General features: G+C 33.7%; 3 protein-coding genes across 3 annotated transcripts; 2 read left to right on the forward strand and 1 right to left on the reverse strand.

Moving 5' to 3' along the window:
- Positions 1–1,100: 1,100 nt before the first annotated feature.
- On the forward strand, positions 1,101–6,369 carry LOC130628740 (uncharacterized). Its single transcript, XM_057441733.1, has 6 exons — positions 1,101–1,188; positions 3,330–3,642; positions 4,054–4,135; positions 4,339–4,525; positions 5,038–5,381; positions 5,800–6,369. The coding sequence occupies exons 1-6, from the start codon at positions 1,136–1,138 to the stop codon at positions 5,961–5,963; spliced, it is 1,143 nt and encodes a 380-aa protein (XP_057297716.1). The 5' UTR covers positions 1,101–1,135; the 3' UTR covers positions 5,964–6,369.
- A 581-nt stretch (positions 6,370–6,950) lies between these two features.
- LOC130628741 (uncharacterized) lies at positions 6,951–9,112 on the reverse strand. The gene is made up of 2 exons (XM_057441734.1): positions 8,745–9,112; positions 6,951–8,584 (listed from the first exon to the last, which is right to left on the reverse strand). The coding sequence occupies exons 1-2, from the start codon at positions 8,909–8,911 to the stop codon at positions 7,849–7,851; spliced, it is 903 nt and encodes a 300-aa protein (XP_057297717.1). The 5' UTR covers positions 8,912–9,112; the 3' UTR covers positions 6,951–7,848.
- A 7,657-nt stretch (positions 9,113–16,769) lies between these two features.
- LOC130628869 (delta-type opioid receptor-like) lies at positions 16,770–18,329 on the forward strand. Its single transcript, XM_057441900.1, has one exon. It carries the CDS (start codon positions 16,816–16,818, stop codon positions 17,959–17,961), a length of 1,146 nt encoding a protein of 381 aa, XP_057297883.1. The 5' UTR covers positions 16,770–16,815; the 3' UTR covers positions 17,962–18,329.
- Positions 18,330–24,929: the final 6,600 nt, after the last annotated feature.

Consider the following 24,929-nt stretch of genomic DNA (forward strand, 5'->3'; position numbering starts at 1 on the left):
TCTCATGTTTTTAAATGTTCTATTTTACAAGTTCTAAAGCAAGTGGAGAGGTTTGTCTTTAACTAGTATTGCAGCTCTGAGCCTAACTTTTAAGACGGTAGAACTAATGAACTTACCTTTGGGATATTGAAGAAGAACTACCTTGTTCATCACTAACATACTGCCAAGCAGCAAGCGGGATTCGATTCGCGGTCCCCAGAACTGGCAGCCGCAGACTGTTAGTGATGAACAGTGCAGACTGCTAGGCGACCACACGAGTCATTTCAGTTTGTATTCAACTTTTTGTTACGGATTGTAGCGACGCCTGTCTATAGAGAATACCATTGGAGACATGTCCTGGAAAACGACGCAGTCGCAACGAAGGGGTAAACCAACATATCACACTACTTCGTATGTGTAATTTAGCGATTTTTATAACAAAAGTATTTAATTAGGTGAGCATAATTAACCATCTTGCTTAGGTTAGCCAGCCTGCTTTGTGGCTGTTTATATGGAGCTTTATCTAACTTGCTCGTCAAGATCTCGAGTAAAATGGCAACATCTCGGCGAACAGGCTCGCCCTGCAACCAGGTTGTCTCGGCTTCCATAAAAAAAGTCTCTAAGAGAGAATTATAGCCTAACGTTTCATCGAGAACAATAATCAACAGAGCGCAACGATCAAAATATTAAGTGAAAAACATCAACGCTGAGATTGGTAAAGTCTGCCTCTAAACAGAGAAGATAAAAGCTAAGAAAAAAACAAAACAATTCCACTGCATTTTTAATCTTTTATTCCTTAAAAATCTATAAATCAACATAAACAGCCAGTTTTGCCGATGTAGTCCTTCTTTTTTCATGTCTGTTAGGATGCGCGCGCATATACTTTGTAAACATCCGCAATTCATCTATAATACCTATTTTCAATTTGTTTTAACAGAATTGAGCGAATCGTTTGATTATAAATCAAGATTTAAAAACATATTTCAAGCAAACACTACTGCAATACTGCTTTAATCAACCTCGTCCCCAGGGCTTGTTAGGCTTTTTATATAAGCCCTGGGGACGAGGTTGTGCTTTAATAATTCAGAAAATTCTGTACAAAGTTGTTGTGCAGTGTAAAAGACAGGGAGAGAAGAAGATAGAGTAAAAAACACGAATGGAAGAAAGAAAGAAAATGTATTTTTTATTGTTCGTCACGATTGTATACCAGTATGTATTCTCACTTACTTTTTTATTCATACGTTTTGTGTTTAAATTGTTTTATTAATAGGCTTACACATCTGCAAAAAATTAGTGATAAGTGGCCTAAACATGGCAACTTTATTTTCCTCCCAAGCTGGAGAATGTTTTATCATAATTTATTTTCTTTATATAATATAATTTTTCTATATATAATTTATCCGTCTATTTCTCCGTAGTAGTTACATTAAGTTTATTCTGCCTACCCAGAAACGTCATGTTATCTAGGAAGAAAGAAATAGAGAGATATCCTTAGATGTTATATATAGGGTTAAAAGCCGAGACCTTGGTTATGCATGCTTATCCTAAGTTAGACTCTGTATAATAGATAAATCTTTTATGTTATCGGGCACCCTTCTTAAGATGAAAAACGTTTTATTAGGAGAAACATTTCATTCCAAAAAAATGACGGGGGTAAATTAAAATTAACTAAATTTATGTCCGTTTATAGTTTTGTCGAATTTAAAATGTGCTTTAAGTTTGCTATACCGTTGAAAGTCTTCATAAATCAAGCATTAACATTAGAAAACAATCTAAAACTCAGCAGTGGGGAGAAGCTAGCTAGCTAGGTACCTAGCTAGGTGGCCAGTTACTTTCACTTTGAACCATAATTAACAATAAATAATAACTGACGTTTTGGGTCAAAAAAAGGAGTTTATTCCTTGAAAGTGGTTGTTGCGTGTAAAGTGTATCCAAAAGATGAATCTGCGGATACATTAATTAAACTTTAATGTTAGTCTAAAATGACTTCAATCTTTGATTTCGACACTTTAAACCAAATCACGAATTGTTATTACATAAATTACTTATATTGTATAGATATGCGGTATTTTCAACAAAGAATTTCTGCATATTCATAATGTAAACATTTCTTTAAAAGTTTGAGCTTTGTCACTAGTTGACTGAATTTTTTATTTATTTAAGAAGACTACGAAAGAAAAAGCTAAATGACATTACATATGCCATATATTTTCGTATTTCGCGCAGCTTACGAAAAATAAATATCATTCTAACATTCCTTTGTTTATATACCATGCTTCACCTACCGCTAAGACGCGGCCATTTTTAATATTTGTACCTTGAATATCTGCATCTTTGTGGTCACATGCGGCTAAATTAAAAAGTAGTCTTACAATTTATTTTTAATATCGTGCGTCCGCCATTTATCGTAAGTAAGAAATAGTAAGCAACGAATTTGACGCGGGCACTATATGCCCTTCCAACCCCCAACCCCCATATACCAGAGTTAAATCGTGTTTGTACGTTTTAACCCTAAATATGCAGGGACTGTTTTCCAGGACAGTTGTTTATAATATTAACCTTGAGGTTTTGAAGGAGGGAAGAAATATCAAAATCACGTGTGAGAGGATTTCCTGAGCGTGAGTGGTTTGAGAGATGTAGGATGAGATTAAAAGACTAGAATAATTGAAAACAAAATATTAATTAAAAATAAACACAGCTGTTGAAGGTTCTTGTTTCTAAAAAAAAAAATTAGTTATAAAACTTACTGGTAGACAGTTTGTAACTTTCTTAGTTAAAGTATCACGTGTTACTTCTGGCAGTAAATACGTTAATCGTGTGAAGAATTTCTATACTTTTATTGTGAAATATCTTTGCTAGATAGAACACACTGGTGGTGCAGGTGTCGTGCATTACACCTAACTGATTGTGTTTAATATGAACCCCATTTCGTCCTGGGTCAGGGGGAAGGATTCCTCCCTCTTAATAAATTCATTATAACAACTATTTTTTGCCATGTTGCACAGCTATGATAATACACCTCCTAAAGCTTTAGATATTTACTATTACTTCAAAATACCCCTTGAATTAATATGAAACGTTTTTATGGAGTGCATTCCAGTTTGTTTTGAAGTCTTCCAGTACATTTTTGTGAGATCATTTATGTTAAAACCTCGTATATGACTAAGATATGCAAGTTTCTTTTTCTTTAGGAGATACACATAATTTGTAAATACGTTGACAAATAACATGTTGGCATTTCGCATCAAACCTTTCATGTTAACGGAAGATTTTATTTGTAATTAGGAGAATGTTGGCATTTCGCATTTATCAAAGCGTATCTTCCAGCAGTAACAATTTTTGTTATTTAGATATGGCTTCAGTGAAGCGTCAACCTGCGAATCAAAACACAAATGCAAAGAAACAAAAACATCCGCCACATTTGCTTACATCAGCATGAGCAAAGTCGACAATGTAAAGTTAAATGGCACAATACTATCAAGCCAATACGTCAACACTAAAGCAGCATGTAATAAACTATGCGCAATGCATGATGGATGTCTTTCAACTAACGTTGGACCAAACAATATATCAACGTTGGCTTGTGAATTACTTGCTGAAGACAAATACACTAATGTGTCGCAACTGGTCAATGCAACAGGATGGGTGCTATTCACTGCAGCGGTGAGATTGGACAGATTAAAAAAAATAAACCTTTATCAAGACATTTAGGAACAAAATTATTCTTACTTGTCCCTAGGAGGATAGACAACACTTTTAACGTTCCACAAACTTTAAAATGGCGATTTTCAAGCCCTTCACATGAATGTTTCTCATCTGATTTGTTGATGTACCAAGATACAAGTTATTTACAACGTTTAATTGCTACAATAAGCACAATGAAGGTCAATCTGACATCCAAGCACTAGCTTTTCCCGCCTTTCGTTTGTTAGGAGAAAATTACTTTGATCATATTTTTAGTAAAAAATTAAACAATAAAGAATTTGAATAGATATCAATAGCTGCTAAATAATAGGGTTTTCTTTCTCTATATCTCTCCTTCTAGTTTGCCCCATAAATATTCTTATGTTATAGAATGCCTGCGATGATAATCCATGTAAAGGAACATGTCTGCCGAATCATCTTGATAACACACATATATGCTTCCCACCAAACGGTAAGCTAGTCTTTAATACACAATCTTCGCAAGCACTATAGAGTGATTTAGTATGTAAATGATATGAGGTATTTAATTATTTTTTTTTCACAAGTAAAACGTTACCTTGAAAACCTATTGCGGCGAAGGACCTGTGGCATTTTTTTTAAAGTTGTGCATTTGAAGGTGAAAAATAAGTTGTATTCTCATTTTCTTCATTTAAGCTTATTACCAACCGTTGTTAAATTTCACATTTGACAACAGCTTTGAATGTTTCGCTTGCAACACAACAGCTTTCTGGGGAGATGGGGTACGAATAAATGATCCTGGTCGAATCACTAAAGTGTTGTATTTTCCAGACACCGTTGGTGGAGCAATCAATAGGGTTTTATACCCTGAGGGCTGTTTCAAGTATTGATTTTCTTGCATAAAAAATATACCTTATAAATAAAAATAAGTCGGCAAAAAGTGACTAATATTTTTTACCGACTTAAATTTTTGCCGTCATTTTTTTTTTCCGAACTAACTTTTTTGCCGACTTTTTTCCGACTATTTTTTGCCGATTTTTCTTTTTTGTTGCCAATTCTTATCAGTTTTATGCAATTATTCTTTATTAGTTACTAAATTCAAAACTTACTCGGCAAAAATGGACTAAATTCAAAAATTTAGTCTGCAAAAAGTGACTAAATTTTGTCCAAGTGACTAATATTTTTGCCGACTTTTTATTTTTGCCGACTATTTTTTTTGCCCGACTTTTTTTTTACCGATAAAGTATTATAGAGTATAAACAGCTGTGTTTCTTGTATACTGATTCGTTGACCGTTTAGTGTTTTGGTGTAGCTAGGGAATCGTTCAAAACAAATGTTAGAGTAGTAAATAAGGTATGTTAATTAACAAATTTTAACAGACTAATTCTATTATAGACATTTATCATCGGCGTTTCCTGGCAATTGTGACAGCAACGGCTTTGTATTCTCATTTTGGTATAGAACGTTTATGCGCCACCCTAACGATGTAGCTATTTTAAACCGTGACGTAAATGGCTTTGCAGTCGCTTTGACTAAAAGAAACGCACAAAAATCTCCAACATGGCATTTTATTCTCAGAACTGAAAAAAACAGATATAAAGTTATGTCTCACCCGGGTCCCGACGCTTCGCAATGGGTTCACTTACTATTTAAATTCGACATTGCGAATGATTTGTTTTCTGTTTACATGAATGGTAAACACACGGTTGATGGCAAAAAAGAAACAAGAAATATTGCTCGTAAGAAGTTGATCTTTTATTGCAATCTGTCTACAGATAAAGATATTTGCAACAAAAGGATAAATAAAAGTTTTAATTGCTTTATGCTTACATAAGCAGTTAAGAAAGTATTTTATAATGATAGCTTCAAAAATTTGTAACCGTCCGCTATAACTGAATAACTAAATATCGTTCTGGTGCAGCACGGCATAAATGCACCTACGACTAGGGCTTGTCTATACTTACTTGTCTAGAAGGCTCACTGTATTTAATTATCCAGTCAACTTGACGTCGTTAAAAAACGGCAAGGAAAATATAAAGTGGTGCTTAAAGCGAGCTCAGTTGACCATGACAAGTTGACGCGTAGATAGTAAGGTAAGACTAGTTTTAGATATCAACTGACTTTTATGTCAAATCTAATGTTTTAAAATTACCTTAGGTAAAGAGATAGGAGTCACTGACGTACGTTTTACTTTGTACAACGGGAAGAGAAAGAGATATACCGGAATGTTCGATGACATTCTGTATTACAATCGTCTGCTTTCAAATAAAGAAATTCTCACTCTGCACAAAGTAAGTTCGCACTATAATCCTAACCTGTGAGCAAACTTTTGCAGATCTATTTGAGGGGTGGGGTCTCAACATTTATCTCAAATGAAACTTTTACTTTTAGGAGCAATCAACGCATTGATAACAAAGGATGTTACAAATCAAAGTTTGCTTAGATGATGAAGAAAGACATTGAATTTATTAGTTGGTCTTTTAATGATAAAAGTATTCAAAGGATTAAGATTAAAAAAACCCTCAGTTATAAGTATTTTAAAGGATAATTCAAACACTATTATATCATTAAAAATTATTTCGTCGCATTCACTTTTATCAACGTTGGAATTATGACAATGCAATCACGAAATGTCTTCCAACACTGGTAAAAACCAAGTTTTATTTATTATGTGTGATACTAGAAATATTATGTATTTAAACCGACACTACAGAAAGGAAATAATCAGAGAGTTGTATTCTGTTTACTTGTTTTACCCTGTCTTAAAGAATATATGTTCTTTTTTCTTGTCTTTGTAATGACAGAAGATTCTGCATGCTTCTGTTATAAAAGAAAGACATCTTGGATTTTTACACACAACACAAACAAAATGCTGTCAATAATACTCTACCTTATTTCTCCAAAACGTACTCAATAAATTTTTTTAATGCACAATAAAATGCGAATTGTTTCTAAAGGCTGGCGCGTTAACTCTTTCTATACCACGTGAATTTCATGGTAAATTTGGTAGCCCTTGAAAAAGCCTCATATCTTTTGATTGAAACATTATTAGGAAATCTATGACCCCTCAAAAGAAAGGTAAAAGATCAAGGATTCCAAATAAAAAAAAAAATTTCAAAATTCATAATGGCCAAAATCCATAATGGCGGAAAAGCTGTTGAAATTTTTAGAGAAAATGGTAAGTTTTTATATTCTCTTGTTTCTAACTTGTTTTCACATAGTTGTAGGGTGATTTCTTTGCTTAAAAAGTTGTACCCCATTATATTTCTGACACTTTACAAAAAATTTCAGGTCAAAAGGACTATTAGTTCCGGAGTTATGGTCAAATTAAGCCGGTTTCTTATTTTAGTAAGAATGTAACCGTAAAATATTCATAAAAAATGGAAAAGTGTACCCTAAATAAAGTCTAATAACATAATACTTACTAGTTCCTAGAAAGTCAATGACCCCTCAAAAGAAAGGTAATGTATCAAAGATTTTTATTGTGAAAAAAAAAAGAAAATCTAAACCGGTTGAAATCCATAATGGCGGAAAAGATGTGAAAATTTCTTCAAAATTGTGCGTAAAAATGAATTATTTGATCAAAAAATGACTTCCACTTGGTTTTAGAGTGATGTTTTTGCTTACAAAGTTGTACCCCATTATATTTCTGACACTTTGCAAAAAATTTCAGGTCCAAAGGACTATTAGTTCCGGAGATATGGTCAAACTAAGCCGGTTTCTTATTTTAGTAAAAATGTAACCGTAAAATATTCATAAAAAATGGAAAAGTGTACCCTAAATAAAGTCTAATAACATAATACTTACTAGTTCCTAGAAAGTCAATGACCCCTCAAAAGAAAGGTAATGTATCAAAGATTTAATTTTGAAGAAAAAAAAGAAAATCTAAACCCATTGAAATCCATAATGGCGGAAAAGCTGTGAAAATTTCTTCAAAATTGTGCGTAAAAATGAATTATTTGATCAAAAAATGACTTCCACTTGGTTTTAGAGTGATATTTTTGCTAACAAAGTTGTACCCCATTAAAATTCTGACACCTTGCAAAAAATTTCACGTCCAAAAGACAATTAGTTCCGGAGATATGGTCACATGAAGCAGCCTCCTCCTATTTAGAGAATTATCGTAAACCGATGAATAATCGGTTCAAATCCTAATAAAGAACAGGAATACAAACAAAAGAAAATTTGCACAAATGAATGTTTTTCCTAGTGTTTGAATGTTGTATGCCACTTCTGAAAACAATTATTTTCTTTTGTAAAGTGCAAATAAACATCACATTGTGGAGCAGAACACTTCGTGTAAACACGGACTTGCTTCTTCAACTCTGCGTAACAGACTTTACAATTTCGTTTCTCTTCGGTGAATACCGGCATATGTTCAGTGTTATATCTCTTATCAATGGGAGCTTGGAAGTTATTGTAAACAGGAGGATCTGCATACTCTTCCATACTGGTTAGTTGCCTGATAACAGCCTCTCGAAAAACAAGCAAAAAACAAGTAAAATCTGGTAGAATGTTTGGAGTATCTGGATCATCATAACTCTTGGTATTCTTATGTGCTACTGGCTCCTTATTAGCTGGCTTCTTATTGGCTGGTTTCTTGTTAGCTGGCTTCTTTTTACCTTTTTTTGTAGAGGTATGTTTCTCGCAAATGTTTTCTTTGTTATCGCAGTCATCATCGGTTGACCCCAAATCAATAACCTGTTTTCGAGGACGGCGCGTGCGACGAGAAATTCTCGTACTGGGCTCATTAGTGACTGTGGCATGGTCAGGAACATTATTATTGGCACAGAATGTTAGAGAAACAGCAGAATTTAGAGCAGTTACTTGACTTTCATTGTTCAACGTTTCAGTCGAGTTTGTGGACAGCGGCGGTGGCGGTGAAGAAGGAGGCGGTGATGAGCGACCGACAAGATTGCTTTCAACATCAGCATTTGGATCACTAAAAATAAAAGGAAGCAATCACCCTGAGAAAAGTCTTACCATCACCTTTTATTGAGACTGTTTAAAAGTAGACATCAAGTATGTTACATAAAATAATTACAAGACAGGTTCCAAGCGAGAAACGCATAAGCACAGAAAAAGGACGATAAAGCACTTACTTTTCATCCCAATCCGAGTAGTAACCCAATAAAGCATTATCTATTCTTTCTTCTTCGTCACTACTGAGGCCCCCATGACATGAATCGATGTCAGAATCATCAGTTTCAAGCATATAATTGACAGCATCTTCAAGAGAAATTCTCCTTGAGCTTCCAGCCTTCGCCATTTTGTTTTTTGAATGTTTGTGATGTTGCTGGCCCGAATCTACAACTCACACGGAAACGAAAATACTTGAATCTGATTGGCTGATTCAAAAGCCGTATTTTGAGCTTTTATAGCCTGCGAGACGACCAGTGGTTGTTTCACAATTCGATTTTGAAGTCATCAGTCCCACAGGACTGATTTTAGCTGGGGCGGTATAGAAAGAGTTAATGTTCGCATAAATTCATCGGCAGGATTTGCTACTAACTTCACACATGAGACATTGTAGTTAGATTGTGCTAATTATTTTTCTAAAAAGCTTAAGCAAATAGCATCAAGGTCTCTTCCCATAGAGCTGAAACATCTGACATGGTTTTTGCCATATATATGATGTACTCCTGTACTATTCTATGTACTACTAATATTTAAATTCGTTGCATTGGTGCGCCGAAGTTTTCATCGAGCACTTAACTAAGAGATATTAGTGCGATTGAAAATATTAATGTCATAAACTTTAATTCTACGCAATTTAGTGAGTTGTGGTTGCTTTTAAAATTCATGAAAATTGCTCCAACCTTGCGTTGGTAGTACATGTCGATTAGATATTATATTGATATTATATTGGCGTTAAGAAGACGGAGGGTATTGTCTGAACGTTTATCGGATTTTTAAGTGAACGTGATAAAATGTAAATCTTGCGTAAACCAAGCGACTGCCAAGAATTTCATGCTTAGATGCTTCATCTTATCTCTGGCTAAGTGTTTTCCGCTCTCCAATTTTGCTAGCAAGTCAGCAATTCACACAAGACAGCGTATTTTAAATCTTCTTTTTATTATTTTATTATTATTTTTTTACCTTTGAGCATTCATTATTTATCACGTAATAAAAAATAATTCTCTAGTTCTTGTGTTCTCTCTATTTTCAGAACCATCAGTAAAAAGGTTTGGGCTAGCTTATGCCTGAATTTGTTGAAACAGGCTTTTACATGTTTCTTCAATTATATTTTTATGTCGGAAAATCATTCAGATAATTCTCTATACCATTAGGTTTAAGACCCGTTTCATCCATTATGCTCGAAAGTCTGATCAAGTAAAACATTAGTTTTGTTGAGTATGTCAAAATAACCCTTGAAAATGTTTGGCTGTATCGGGTAGAATTAATCAATTAACCGTAATAGAGGTTAATTTTTTTAAAAAAATCTTAAATACTAGTTCCTACGCATCATTAAAATAAGTATTCTTGACCATTATCTATCTTTTCTAAATGAATTATTTCTTTATCATTCAATCTAAAACAAAACAGAGACCGTAGCTGTTTTTTTTGGTGCAAATAAAAAATATTTTCCTTTTTTTTGATTGATGTTACTCGCTTTATTAAATGTTACTTGTTACTGTTATTGTTGCTGTGTTATTGTTTTTGTTGTTATTTTTGTTGTTGTTGTTGTTGTTGTTATTGTTGTTATTGTTGTTGTTGTTATTCATGTTAATAATTATTGTTTCAGTGGTGCGCATGTGAAGTCCAAACCTCCGAGTAAATTGAAAGCAACCACTGACTAAACGTATTCGCTAATTAGCAGTAAAAAACTTATTCTTTGTTTTAAATTCCCGAAAAGTAGTTTCCAATATGCACAATCTCATCCTCAGAGCTTCAGAAAGCGGAAAAAAGCTCTGGGAAAGTGATTGTAAGAAGTGCATGATCTGGTAATGGCAAAGTTATATAGACCTTGTGAGATATTCTTAATTACGAGCGGTTTGTTGCATAACACAAAGACGTTGATTAATAAAAAAAAATAAAAAATTTCTTCTCCACCTGCCTCAATGTGAAAAAACCAATATAACCCGCGTACGTAGTTGCTTAGAGATCTTTCTGTTGTTAAAAAATCTTCGAAAAGACTTTGTCATGTAATATGAATCACATGATGCGTACATTGCATCAAGACCAGGAACTTGCTTTTTTTACGATTTCTATAGAGACGTTTAAAGACGTTATTAACTAAATACAAAAAAGAAAAACCACAAAAAATGCAAAAATGCAAAAAAACACTGTACACAATTCTTTAATAATTAGACTTGTTATTAAAGTAATCAAAAATAGTTTCGTAAGGAAGAAAATATGTTATTCACATAAAACGACAGACAATAACAGGAATCGTTGGTGAAAAGGTAAAAAAAAGTTTTTGTACAGATTATTTTCAATAAGGGGGATAAAAACTTCAACGTCATTTTTCCTTTATTTTCTTAATGTATGGACAAAAGCATCAAATTGTCAATACTCCGTAGCCGGAAAGATGCAACATCATCACTTTTGCACAAGTGTAAACCAGGTGGGCTCTGTTTGAATCTTAACAGTCACAATTTGTGGTATACCTACACAACAAAATAATCCACGTTGGGGCCCACCACGGTTCTGGAACTTTGGGAAAACGGTCATGCTGACATTAGCAAAAACATTAATACATTTTAAGAGTGTGAATGAAACTAAACGCCAAAAGATCTGAACACCAACAAGCGAACTCCATCAAGTTCAAAATGTGTGTATCTAGCATAAAAACATAGCCTGTACAATTACTTGAAGGAAGGAACTTTGAAGATACCTGTCTTGTTTGAACATATTTTGAGACGGTTTTCAGCTATTTATATAATCGGCAACAATTTTCAGCTATTTATAGCAGATTCGATGAATGGAAATTAGTTTTTAGGAATTAGTTGAAAATTTGAGAAGTGGAAGAAAGGACTAGAAGAGAAAGGGCTAAGGGTGAGCACAGCAAAGTCTAAAGTCATGATTAGTAGCATTGCAGCCAAGTGTGATCTTGTAGCTGGAAAGTGGCCTTGTGGAGTTTGCAGGAAAGGGTTGCTACTAACTCAATTTTTTGTCAGACATGCAAGCATTGAGTACATAAGAAGCGCAGTAGTATTTGTGGAAGGTTAAGAGCTGACATTCAGTTTGTATGCAAGCGTTGCAAAGGTGAGATTATAGAGAATAAAGAATTTCCAGATTCAATAAAGTACAACAGTGGCTCTTTAGAGATAGTTGAGAACTTCTGTTATTTAGGTGATATGTTGGGCAGTGAGGGGGGTGTTGGAAGAAGTGTTACTTGCAGGATAGGTTCTGCTTGGAAAAATTCAGAGAGTTACTTCCTTTGTTGACTAGCAAAGTCAATTGAGTTAAAATGTAGGTTGTATGAGGCCTGTGTAAGAAGTGTTATGTTGTACGGTAGTGAGACATGGGCAGTGAAGCAGGAAGTTCTTGACCGTTTAGAAAGGAATGATATGAGAATGGTTAGGTGGATGTGTAAAGCCAGTCTGAGAGACGGAAGAGTTCAGATGAGCTAAGAAGCAGGCTAAGTCTCCGAAGAATTAAAGATGTTATCCAGATAAGAAGATTGAATTGGTTGGGGCACATGGAAAGAATGGAGGGGGATAATTGGGTAAGAAAGTGTAGACACTTGATAGTTCCTGGGGAAAAGCCCATAGGCAGACCGAGAAAGACTTGGCAGGAGGTTACAAGGACAGACTTGATACAGAGGAAGTTGAGTTTAGATCTAACACAGTCTAGATCAGATTGGAAGAGGGTCGTTAATATACCCCTCCAACCCATGCTAGCATGGAAAACGGACGTTAATCTCAGAATGATGAATGATGATGATGAGGGTCGTAAAGATTGAACATCCTGAAGCTTTCTTACGCATATGTGTCAAGTGTCAATCCCGGATATTCAATATTGGAACTTTCCTATTTTCTCCCCTTTCCCCAGCCTCAATGTTGTAGAGGCCGTTGAAGAAACCAAAAAAACACACTGGGTTAGAGATAAAGAATGAGCTTTATTTGAAAAAGGTTCCATTTATTTATCATTAATATACATTGTAGATAAATTCTGCTTTATAAATGTGCCATTATATGTCTAGAGTTGTGGATAAAACTATAGTATATAATAGGATAGAGGAATTCACTTTAATTCCCAGATGTCAAAAAAAGTTTTTCTAATGTGCTACTACTCTTCTATATTAATCGTTGCTTGTTTTTTCTTATAAACAAAACAAAACTTGTTTATTTTGAAGCATAGTTAATTACACTGCTAACTTACTTTATGTAAAAGAATCTTTTGCTTTTTTAATTTTTTGCGCGAAAATAAAAAAGGAACGATTTAATTGGTTCAAGATCATGTGATTGTTCATATAACCCAATGAAAAATTTTAATTCCCATAATGTTGCGAAGAAAAAAACACGATGGTTTTTATTTTGTTTTCTTTTTTAATTTACAAAAACAAAACTTAATTTAGAGAGTTTATCTTTTTATAACCAAGCTTACAAGATTAAATGATGAATAAAAATGTTAATAAAATGGAATTAATTAATTAAATAGGAAAAGTGTTAGTTTTTATCGCATAAAATTTATTGATGGCGAATTTAAAAGTAAAACACAGCGAAGAATATGTAGAACAACATTTACTGACGTAATATTTGTAAGTGAACACACTGCTTTTGTGTTTTGCCTTTCCTAACCTAGTTAACTATGTTTTCTTCAAGGAAATCAAAATTAATGCTACGAATTTTGAGTGGTAACAAAGATCTTCTAACCTCGCAAAAAAAGGGTTATTATTATTATTATTATTATTCCGAATATTTATACATGATATAGCCACTTCAATTTTGGAAACACTGTTATCAATGTGGGTTTCTGTGTTCAGAATGTATAGATTTAGTATACACCGGTAATACCTACCCAATTCCCCTCACATGGCATTGGTTGATCCGTAGCTGTGGTAAAGGCACTTGCTAAACATGCCCGCGCTGTGAACTGAACCACGAACCTTGTGATTGTGACTAAGAAGGGAACTCCATAACCACAAGGCCACGCGCCGACTTTCCGTTCTTTGGTACATCAACTAACCTTTTAGAGGATATGAGCATATTTTTAAGACTAATTCATCTTATATAGAGTGATGCATCTTAGAAAGACTGATGCATCTAAGATAGACTCATTTATATTAGATAGACTGATGCATCTTAGATAGAGTGATGCATATTAGATAGAATGATTTAAAGTATAAAGGAATGATGCATATTAGATAGACTGCTTAAGCAATTTTTAATAAAATTTAAAAAATTTACTAATTTCAGTTCATATTGGTTATGTTATTACTAAGGGACTGCAAAGAACATCGTATTTATTAGTTCTATTTGCGTATCATGCAATGTCTTAACTAAACAACCGTCTATTTCGAAGAATAACAGGATAATTGATGTTATTCTCATTCCCAGACTCTCCTTGGACGTGAGCCGTTCCTATAAAGCGGTTAGCTATCAAACTCATAAAAAATCAAAACTGTTTTGGAAATAATGTTGTTTAATTACACGAACAATAAATGTTTTTAGCTTTTTGACTTTGGAAATAAGAATTTTATATAATTGATAATGATTAATGGACAGTAGCTGAAACGTTTTTCATTTGAAAATAAAATTTTGAAAAAAAGTTTATAAAATATAATCTTTTGATTAAAATTTTGCGCACAGCCACACTCTTACTAGAAGCAAACTTATTTGTGAAGTCAAAAATCTAACAACATATTTTGTGTCTTTTTAAATTGACGATTGATCGTGCAATATCGCAAAATGTTTTTTATTTAAAGAAACTTTCTAGATGTGTTCCGGCATAAAATTAATTGAAGGATAACAAAAACATTGATACATTATAACACATACTTCTTTGTTGTTTATAACTTTCATATCTGGTAAAACAAAAATTTTAGAACGAAGTATATCAGAGCACTAAGAAGACTTTTTCCACTCTATGGTAACTGTCGTGTGTGTGTGTGTGTATATATATTAGTTCTCCAAAGCTTGTTGAATAGTATAATATTAGCACCTGGTATAAATGGTGTTTACTGATACAAACCAACAATTCAACAATTTTTTGTCACCATTTTTTCAACCAATGTCTATAATTTGCTAAATTTTTCAAAAAAATATTTTTTGCATTAGCCATTTCAATTTTTTCAGATTTAGTAAATTAGTCAAATAGTTTAACGTGGCATGTGCTGCATTATTACACGGTGATTGATGTTTTTTTAGATCATAATATCCTGTCTGAGGTTTAAGTTAAGTTTGTGTATTTTGCAGACTCAAATATTACTTGCTATTTGGTTGAAAAAAAATGTGAATAGATCTTAAAGTCCTAAACGAGTCTATTGTTTAATTTAGTGCGACTAGAAATTATATTATTGGTCGCACTAAATCACTATACAAATCTCAGTAAATTAAGAGTGTAGGCTTTTTTATCGCATGTTATATTTCGAAATTAATTGTGAGCTAGCTTCATATCACTAGTTAATAATTTATACGAGAACTCAGCACGCTATCTTTATAAACGGAGGAAAAGACCCGCAGTTGTTTGTATGTTTTGTTATACGGACTCCACAAGAATTTGGTGAAATTTCGAAATTAGGTTTAAACATTCTATAATGAAGAAGAAGGAGAAGAATTTTTTCTGTTGAACGCATAGTATTCGCTTTCGCAAAGCAAAACGTAATAATTACATAACTATATTTATTTTACAATTTTTATTTGTGATACTATTTTATACTTATATCATATCTATCTGCAATATTTGTATTGGGTGCTGGGAATATAATAAAGTGATTCCCGGGGTATTATGTATGATAAGAAAACCCAGGGAATATTATGGGTTTGTGTTAGGCCGTTGTTATTATGCATAACAATCGGTTGCTATGAATAATTCCCCAACTTATCACAATCCCCATATCGTGTCCATGTCCATGCTGAGCAGTTTATAAAATCCAGTTTTCACTGTTTTATCAAATTTACTGCAATAAAATAAATACAAACACTGTAAAGTGTTAGATTTCTTGAATTTAAATGCAAACTTTTGTACCTAGAGAACAATATTAATACCGGTTGGTGTCAAAGTTTTTGAAACATTATTTTGTTGTGTTTAATAGGTTGTGAATATCAAGGAAGAAAGCGTTGAATGTTTAGTGTTGAATCTTAAGCTTTGCGGGATATTAGTAACTCCTCTCTGTTTAAAAGAAGTAGGCGAGTGGTGTAAGTAGCTTGTTCTAGGTCGTTGAAAGTAGTTGACTCATTTTTATTTATGTTTTGTATTTTTTTCTAAAAAGTCTGTTTCGTGGTAACACATTCTCGCCATATTTGTAACTGTGTTACAATCTCTTCCGACAAAAGTTTATCGTGTAAACAAGAAGTGAATTTCGAAAAGTTGGAACAAGTTGGAAGCTGGTGTTGACGCTTTATGTAAATACAAAATAGAAATCAAGTAAAGAGAAACAGTTGTTTCACTCTGGAAAGAAAGAAAAGATAGTTTTAATAAATAAATAGAAACAAGAATATATATATCTACGGGAATTTTTATTGTTATCTTCTTCTTCTTCTTCTTCTTCTTCTTCTTCTTCTTCTTCTTCTTCTTCTTCTTCTTCTTCTTCTTCTTCTTCTTCTTCTTCTTCTTCTTCTTCTTCTTCTTCTTCTTCTTCTTCTTCTTCTTCTTCTTCTTCTTCTTCTTCTTCTTCTTCTTCTTCTTCTTCTTCTTCTTCTTCTTCTTCTTCTTCTTCTTCTTCTTCTTCTTCTTCTTCTTCTTCTTCTTCTTCTTCTTCTTCTTCTTCTTCTTCTTCTTCTTCTTCTTCTTCTTCTTCTTCTTCTTCTTCTTCTTCTTCTTCTTCTTCTTCTTCTTCTTCTTCTTCTTCTTCTTCTTCTTCTTCTTCTTCTTCTTCTTCTTCTTCTTCTTCTTCTTCTTCTTCTTCTTCTTCTTCATCTTCTTCTTCTTTTCCTTCTTCTTCTTCTTTTTCTTCTTCTTCTTCTTGTTGTTCTTCCTCTTCCTTAAAAAGTTTAAAGTTTTTTTCCTAATACAAATTTATATTTTTTTTATTTAGGTAGATATATAAAAGTCATCATTCTCAACATGCACAATGACACCGCCGTTAGAGTTAGCACTATGCCACCACCATCATCTGCGCCACACATCGCAGAATGGTTTAAAGTACTCATCTTCATCGCGTTGACATTTACCTTTTTTGTCGGCACAGTCGGCAACATACTAGTGGTTCATATCATACGAAAACGTAAACAAAAACGCAGTATACATCTATTGACTTTAAATTTAGCTGCATCCGATTTAATTGTTTTATTGATTTATCTTCCAATGCAGATGTACACAATCCATACAGAATTGGAATGGCATTTTGGAAAATCATTATGCCGAGTTTCGTATTCAGTGAATTCATGCTCAGTGAATGCTTCCATCGGTACGTTAGTCGCTATAACTCGGGATCGATACGTTGCAGTTATGGATCCTATAGTCGCTCATAAACGTGCGACAACTTTTATTAAATATTGGATTATCATAATATGGTCGTTTTCGGTTATTATAACTGTACCATTAACAGCCGTCGTAGACGCTAAAGTTCATCACACAATGATGATTTGTACGGAGTATTGGCCAAATCCTAACTATGAAAATATATATTGGATATCAGTGTTTGTGCTGCAGTTCGTTCTACCTCTCATTTTTATTGCAGCGTCTTACGCTATCATTTTAGTTCAATTGCAAAAAGCCCAAACCCCAAATGAACTTGTATGTTTGAATAACAACAATGAAGACCGTAATTTTGCTTCCAGTCGTCGGATAACGAAACGAAAGAAGCAACAAAGCAGAAGATTAAAAATGTCTGTCGTTCTCGTTGTCGCTTATGCGATATGTGTCCTTCCACAACACTCGGTATTCTTCGCTACAACATATGGAAATCTCGGTACAAAATCGTACGGAATTTTAATTTTTATCACGTCAAATTTTCTTATGCTGCTTAATAGTGCACTCAATCCAGTCATTTATGGGACATTAAATGACGAAATGAAGAGGGGATTCTTAAAAATGTTATGCTGTGAGAAATACAGTTTACTCGAATCCTTTCGGAGTAGTTTTCAAAGATTGAGGCTACGAAAACGAACGACAACGACCGAAAGTAACACGACAAATACAAGTTTATCACCAAGAAAAACATCGGTTCAATTCGATATAACGCCAGTAACAAGAATTGATAATTTATAAACATATCTAGTACGCATGCTCAGTACGCTTAGCAAAATTGTGAAAAAAACGCGTAAGAAGTTATAATTCATGTTTTCGTTGTAAATACACAGAGGTATTTCATTTCTTACTTTCAAGTCGGATTTTCTGGAATATACTAGCGAAACATTATTGACACAAAACAAAACAGAGGCGTATTTGCTCAAGTGTTAGAATTTGTTAAGTTTCTGATGATCGTAAGGACACCATACAAATCGTTTTTTTTTAAATTGGAAAAATGAATGTTTATGACATCAGTCATGGAAGAAACATTATATTATTTCGTGTAAGATGGAATAACCGACATCCAAAAATTTCTGTTTACTCGAATACAATTAAAAATTATCAGATATTCATCACATTATTTCGATACATGACATTGTCGCAACTTTCACTTTTATATTATTTTCACGTGCATGACTCCCGTAGCGTCAAAACACCCGTAGCGTCAAAACGCCCGTAGCGTCGAAACGCCCGTAGCGTATAAACACCCGTAGCGTAAAGCATCCGTAGCGTAAAACATCCGTAGCGTAAAACATTCGTAGCGCAAAATATACGTAGCGCAAAACGCAAGTAGCGTGAAAACTACCGTAGTGTATGAACACCCGTAGCGTAAAAAGTCCGTAGCATAAAACATCCGTAGCGCAAAACGCAAGTAGCGTAAAAACTATCGTAGCTTATAAACACCGTAGCGTATAAACACTCGTAGCGTAAAACACCGTATTGCAAAATGCAAGTAGCGTTAGTAAAAAGCTTGTAGCACAATGGTGGGACCCTTATGCGAACAACAACGTGAAAATAGACAAAAACCATAAACTTTTTTTGTTTTTTAAAGGAACACTATGTTTATTTGAACTTTACTTTTTCACCAAATGGCGTGCTACCATAGTGTATCAAAAAGCATATTAAAACCCAACAAAATAGATCAATTAATAAACCTTTAGCAATGGTAAAGAAGTCATAGTGTTTACGTTGTTTGCAGGTTCAATCCCATTTCTTACGGACATAAATTATAAGACAAACACTGTGTTTCTCACTTCTTGTTGCGAAGACAAATAATAAACTAAAGCGGTGAAATATAGGGAGGAGGGTTTTTTTGACAAAAATTTCTGCCTGATATATCTCGGGTAATTATCCCCGTTGTCCTCAACTCGTTCCCTGGCCACTTTGCCGGTTTAATTACCATGATAGCGGCGATATTAAGGGCTCCTCAATGATTCAGGGGACAAGAGATCCTCTAGGGATAAAGATAAAGAGATTATGCCTACAATACCAGCTTACTTGAGGAAATGGCCGGTAAATAAGATTATAAAAAACAACCCAATTAAAACAAAATATTTACTATTTCTTTAAGTTAAGCTTTCAAGAAGGGATATAGCGTATCGTACTGTATTTAATTTTTGGTTTCAAAAAAGTTTGTACCTTTTGGTTAAACATTACGCGAATCTAGTTGAAAACGTTGGACACAGTCTAGTTTTTCCACTTACCGATTAAAAGATCATACTTTTATTTGCTTAAACAGCTAATTCTAATTCAATTTAAAATCGTTGGCGTGAAATGCCACGTCAGCAAACCTTTAGTTTACGTCGACATTAGAGAGTCTAATTAGAGAGTCTATTGAAGAAAGTATCGTCCATTTTGACGACAAAAACATTCTGACGTGGCAATAACTGTTGTTTGCAAGAAATAAAGAAATGAAAATTTAGATAAACAGTTTATACCATTCCCGAAATCTTTAAATAATGCCCCCATCCATCACCCCTTTAACTCAAGATTATATATCTCCAGATCGGAACAACTGTGCAGGGGAACAGAAAAGTTCTTAACGATGAAAAGATAATGGTAAACTAAGCAGTTGTATTTGATAAAGAGAGATTTTTTTTATAGGTTATTCATACTCTCGTTCGTATCTTATCTGTAAATAATTAGAGGAAGAAAAAAAGGAGAATGTTTTTGCGAAACAATGATAAAGCGAATTTTTAGTGTCTTGTCGCGTTTTGTAGGGTCAGCCAATATTCTTGCGCACGTTCTCTACTACTATTTTTATACGTTGTTGTTTTTGTTGTTGTTGTTGTTGTTGTTGTTAATTTTTAAACTTTCTTTTTAAACAACTTAAATGCAATATTTATACATTCTAGGTTGCTTTCTTATGCTAGCGCGGTGTCTCCTCCGGCGTAATGAATGCAACTGCACAAACCTTTTGTTGAGTTCACAAGAGAATACAACGAAAGATGTGTGCGCGGTTAAAAATTTACAATTAAAAACACAATATATGCATAGAAAAAGCAGTTTATTTTTGCAAATAAAAACCATTTGCTCTTACTAAAATTTTAGTAATATTTTGACTTCTTTTAGAAAAAATTTACAAAAATTTTTTATATTATAGTATACCTTCATTGCTTATGACCGTTCAGGTAAGTTTTCTACATTTTATTTTTTGTGACCGTTACTGATGTTTGTCATTGCATCAAACCTTTTGCTTGTCAGTTACAAAGTAGTAAAGAGAATTTAATTCCATTTTGATACCTTAAAATCAGTTATCATGAGTTACGGCTAATAGATGTCTGTATTTCGATTCGGCTGCGACGACAATTAGTGTAGTTCGGAGAGTCTAGGTTTAAACATAAAAACGTGCATTCGCTCAACGGATGGACTCTAGTTGTAGTGTATATATTGCGTTTTAATACATTTGTTTGAAGTTTAATATTTAAAAACGAGTAACTCTGTTTAATACTGCAATCTTCGTTCTTTGATTAAAAATCGCTTAACACAAACTTTCCTTAACTCGAACCTTTTTTAAACCCTTCTTGGAGATTCGAGTTGTGATTGAACTAAACTAAGTGAGCTATAATAATTGACATATTCTTATATTAAACAAATAGCTAGTTCTAAATGTTTCTTTAATTTTTGGACTAGTTGGTTTTAGAACATAGTTGTGGAGAGGCAGGGTGATTTTTCACACGCCAAATAGTAAAGGGTTCGCTACATTTTTATCCCCTAGATCTCTTTGAAAATAAAACCTCGAAAATCGAGTTGGCCTCAAAGAGCTCTAGGGTCGATCGAGAATAGGGTTCGCTAGTCAACTGAAATTTCAAGCACTCTAAGAACCTCGTTCCCAGGGCTTTTCCTTCTTTGAAATTTGGGACATTCGGCGCTGGACATACGCTCTTGTGGTGAAGCGTGTAAACCACAATTCAGTGAAAAATAATATCTATTGATCAAAATTAATGTTTCGTAGGTATAACACTTCAAAATCAAAACAAAGATACACAATGATATAGCGCTTGACCTGAAAAATTAAAATGCCAAAAATTTGTAAGCGGATGGAAACCATTGCATGAGACTAGAGAAAAATGGCGCGTGCAAGCTATGCCGCGTGCAGACTTATGCTGGTAGGGATTATGTGGTGTTTGTTAGCCAGGAGTGAAGTAAACTCTAAGCTATTTTTAGAATATTAAATTTTCTATTTGAGTTGCATTTATCTTTGAAATTTCTGCTTACGTTTAATTTCTTGGTTTCTGACTAGCCCAGCATTTTTAATGCCAACCAATTAAAAATTGGTCTTGCCAACCAATTAAAAATTGGTTAAAAATTGGTCTTAGCTTATCACTCTTTCTATAAAAATCTGGCCGCGACCCCATCATACTTAAGCTGAGGGGCTGGCAACAAAAAAATATAGCTTTGCAGAATATGAGTTCATATCAAACTTTTGTGAATTGAATATAGGCATGGCGAGAAAAATGTTTCTACATAATTTTTCTCTGCAGGATAAAACACCATTGAAAACTGGGCATAGCGAAAAAAGTCTTGATGCAATACACCTTTACGATAATTCAATTGTACATGCGTTCCTACGGCTCTCCATCGTTTTCAATATCGGAAAAAAGGAGGTAAAAATCGTGTTTTTATGAGAGTTTGTTAGCTAGACATGCTAACTTCTGTCATATCAATGTCTTTCAAATTTTCAGGAAACGTTAATAATAATAAGATACAATTTATGTGTACTTTTCATGAAAAACAAAACACGGCAAGAAAAGTTATCACGAAAAAACTTGTTTTCTCATTAATAAAGTCTTATAAAAGTGTGATATTTACCTCCTCTGATCGCTAAATAAGCTGCAATGGAGTGTTAGTTTTCCCGAATTATCGTAAAGGTGTATTCTTAGTATAAACTCCTCTTTTGAGTACATTTCAACATAATATACTTTGAAGTATAGCTATAACTAGCTAAATTTCACGGATAGATGGGCTCATTTTTATTTTTCGTGGGAATTGAATTCTGGGGATGACCTAAATTTTTCATTTTGCGGGAAAAAAGTTTGGTGAAAAGTTATTAACCTTGCGAATCCCAAAATTTAGTTTCCACAAACGTTTATGGACTTTGCAAAGTCCATATGGTACACCTGGTTTGCAACCTACTGGATGAAATTTGCGATAGTCAGCATTGCTCAGGCTACCTTCCTTCAGCAAAGTCTTGTGGATGTTAGTAATTTTTTTTCTCATGGCCAATACTGAAGGCGAGAAACTTTTCAGGTGGTATAGTGAGCTTCCGAAATTTGGTGCTATCGGCTAGAAGGTCTTCCATTCTGTTGACATGCACATTATGATCAACTAAAACGACAGAATTACTTTTGTCAGATTTTTGTAAAATTAAATCCTTGTGATAAAGATAATAACGCATCATTCTCTTTCTCTGTGAGATTTTTGGTCTCACCATAGGTGTTGTAAGAACAATGAAAAGAGAGCAAAATCTTTTATCCTAGTCTTACGAAATGTAGATTCACACTAGTAAATAAATCAGAATTCCTGATATCCCGAAGGAAAGATTAATAACTTATGAGATAATCACTGTAGTTCAATGACCTAGGTGGAATAGCAAAATTTAAGCCTTCAACAAGTAAAGATTTTTCAAAATCACTTAAACAATGTCTAGAAAAATTAAAAATAACTTTATGGAGATCATTTTGTGGAGTTTGTAGCTTCTTCAAAGTTTGAATCTTCTTATCTTGGATATTTTCGTGTGTCTTTAGAATAAAGTCATTCCCACCAAGAAAGATTAAACAAATACAGTACTGCCTGAATGCAACTTGACATGTACGAGAGTTTTATGACGTCCTGTAACGATCTTATGTCTACATAAAGAACCTTCACATATCTTTTGTTTACACACAAACCTAATTGCTTTCTATTGTTATCATCAATGAATTCTTTTCTTACATGTAAGATGCATGTTATTGTTTAAAAGTGTTAAACGTCACGATATTTGAAATCTTGAAAAAAAATATAATGAATTGACAACGTTTGGGGTGCTCATACAGCCATTTTCAAGTCTTCAGGAGTGCTATACTGTAGACTTGAAAATGGGTGTATGAACCCCCAAATGTTGTCAATTTGTTGTATTTTTTCTTTTTGTTGTTCAATGTTCCAAATATCCATCTAGTTTCAATTAATACATCAATAAAATGAAGCCAAAATTGATAATGAAGGCATGATTTGATAATTCTGTAGATTAATTTGTAGGGCATTGATAGAAATATTTTAACAGTTCAGAACGGAGAAAAAGCAATCTTATGGTTTCGGTAGAGTGGGGATATTAAAGCGAATTGTGAATGGTAAATATTTGGTAGCAAATCTCTTTGATTTTCACAAGAAACAAAAAATCTGGCAAATTTAAAATAAAGCACTCTTTGGTATTGAAAACAGGCAGTTATTTTGAATTCTTTTCAGCATATAATGTGTTTTTCTAAGTTAAGAGTTTAAGGGTGGGTGGTTTAAGGTTGGGTGATTTAAGGGTTGGCTGTTGGTGTTAAACTCGCAATATGTGTATGACTAACCTGTAGGTTATCTACACAGTTCTCCTAATAACACAATACCAAATAAACCCAATTGATTTACACACAAATATATACCACAATGATTTCACCAGCAAGATTGGTTTAACACAAGTAAACCCCACCACCAATTGATTCTTATTAGTAATCGCCTAGAATGGAAGATTAACAGTTGGATGTTGCTGGGAGTTGTCTGGTAGAGCACGGGCCCTAATTGAGTCTTTACAGTGAGATTTTTGCCACTAAAAAGTAAAAAACAATACATATGAAAACATACCATCTGCTCAGATACCTTTCGCCTGTGAATTTGCTGTCCAACGCCCTTTCTGAAAATTCCTCTTAAGACTTTGGAACAGCATAAAAAACTATTGTTTGACATAGCATAGCTACAGTTTTCCATAAAAAACAACACCTCGGTATTTCTAAAAGGTTTTGTTTTCTTGGCATACTAAACTATTGGATGTGGTAAGTGAACAAACAAAAAAACACAAACTTTGTATTGCATCTTGAGTATTAAATGCTCAAAAAAATTCTCGTTTTTAAAAACTGTGTATCTCTGCTTGCTAAAATTGAATTTTTAAGTAATATGTAGTTCCAACAACAACAATGACCGTGATCTATGATATGGTTATTTATATACTGTATTTATATACTATATATATATTTTTTTTAATGTTCGTTTATTCCTGTATGGGACCCACTTTAAGAATCTGGACTGGTACGTGAGAAAAAATCCAAATAAAAGGATTAGGTGGTTCTAAATTGTTTTATGGTCCTGGCAACAAATATACTTTTGCAGATCAAAAAATCCTGAGGAAAAAATCCACCCACTGACTCATTTTTGCAAGCATGTACTAGTTCGGAACGTGTGACATGAGTATATTTTCAATGATGGCCTAAAGCACAATGTTGAGCTGTTATAGGTACTAACAAGTGGTTTCCTGCCTGTGCTGCTTATATGTTGAAAGAGTTTAGACAATATTTATTGCCAATTTTAGGGATTCTGACACACCCGGCTCCTTCCCTTAGCTTTTAAGAACATGACACTTTATCACAAGTAGACCACATTAAGCTAGGCCTGATGTGGTTTGTAATGTTGTACACTTTTATAACTATGGA

This window comes from Hydractinia symbiolongicarpus, chromosome 15 (assembly GCF_029227915.1).
Source record: "Hydractinia symbiolongicarpus strain clone_291-10 chromosome 15, HSymV2.1, whole genome shotgun sequence".
NCBI classification, from domain to species: domain Eukaryota; kingdom Metazoa; phylum Cnidaria; class Hydrozoa; order Anthoathecata; family Hydractiniidae; genus Hydractinia; species Hydractinia symbiolongicarpus.

Coding starts and splice junctions, on each gene's coding strand:
- LOC130628741 (XM_057441734.1), bottom strand. CDS start 8,911: ATGGCGAAGGCTGGAAGCTCAAGGAGAATTTCTCTTGAAGATGCTGTC. Junction 8,585..8,744: donor TACTCGGATTGGGATGAAAA/GTAAGTGCTTTA, acceptor TTTTATTTTTAG/TGATCCAAATGCTGATGTTG.
- LOC130628869 (XM_057441900.1), top strand. CDS start 16,816: ATGCACAATGACACCGCCGTTAGAGTTAGCACTATGCCACCACCATCA.
- LOC130628740 (XM_057441733.1), top strand. CDS start 1,136: ATGGAAGAAAGAAAGAAAATGTATTTTTTATTGTTCGTCACGATTGTA. Junction 3,643..4,053: donor GGGTGCTATTCACTGCAGCG/GTGAGATTGGAC, acceptor CTTATGTTATAG/AATGCCTGCGATGATAATCC. Junction 5,382..5,799: donor AGAAACAAGAAATATTGCTC/GTAAGAAGTTGA, acceptor AAATTACCTTAG/GTAAAGAGATAGGAGTCACT.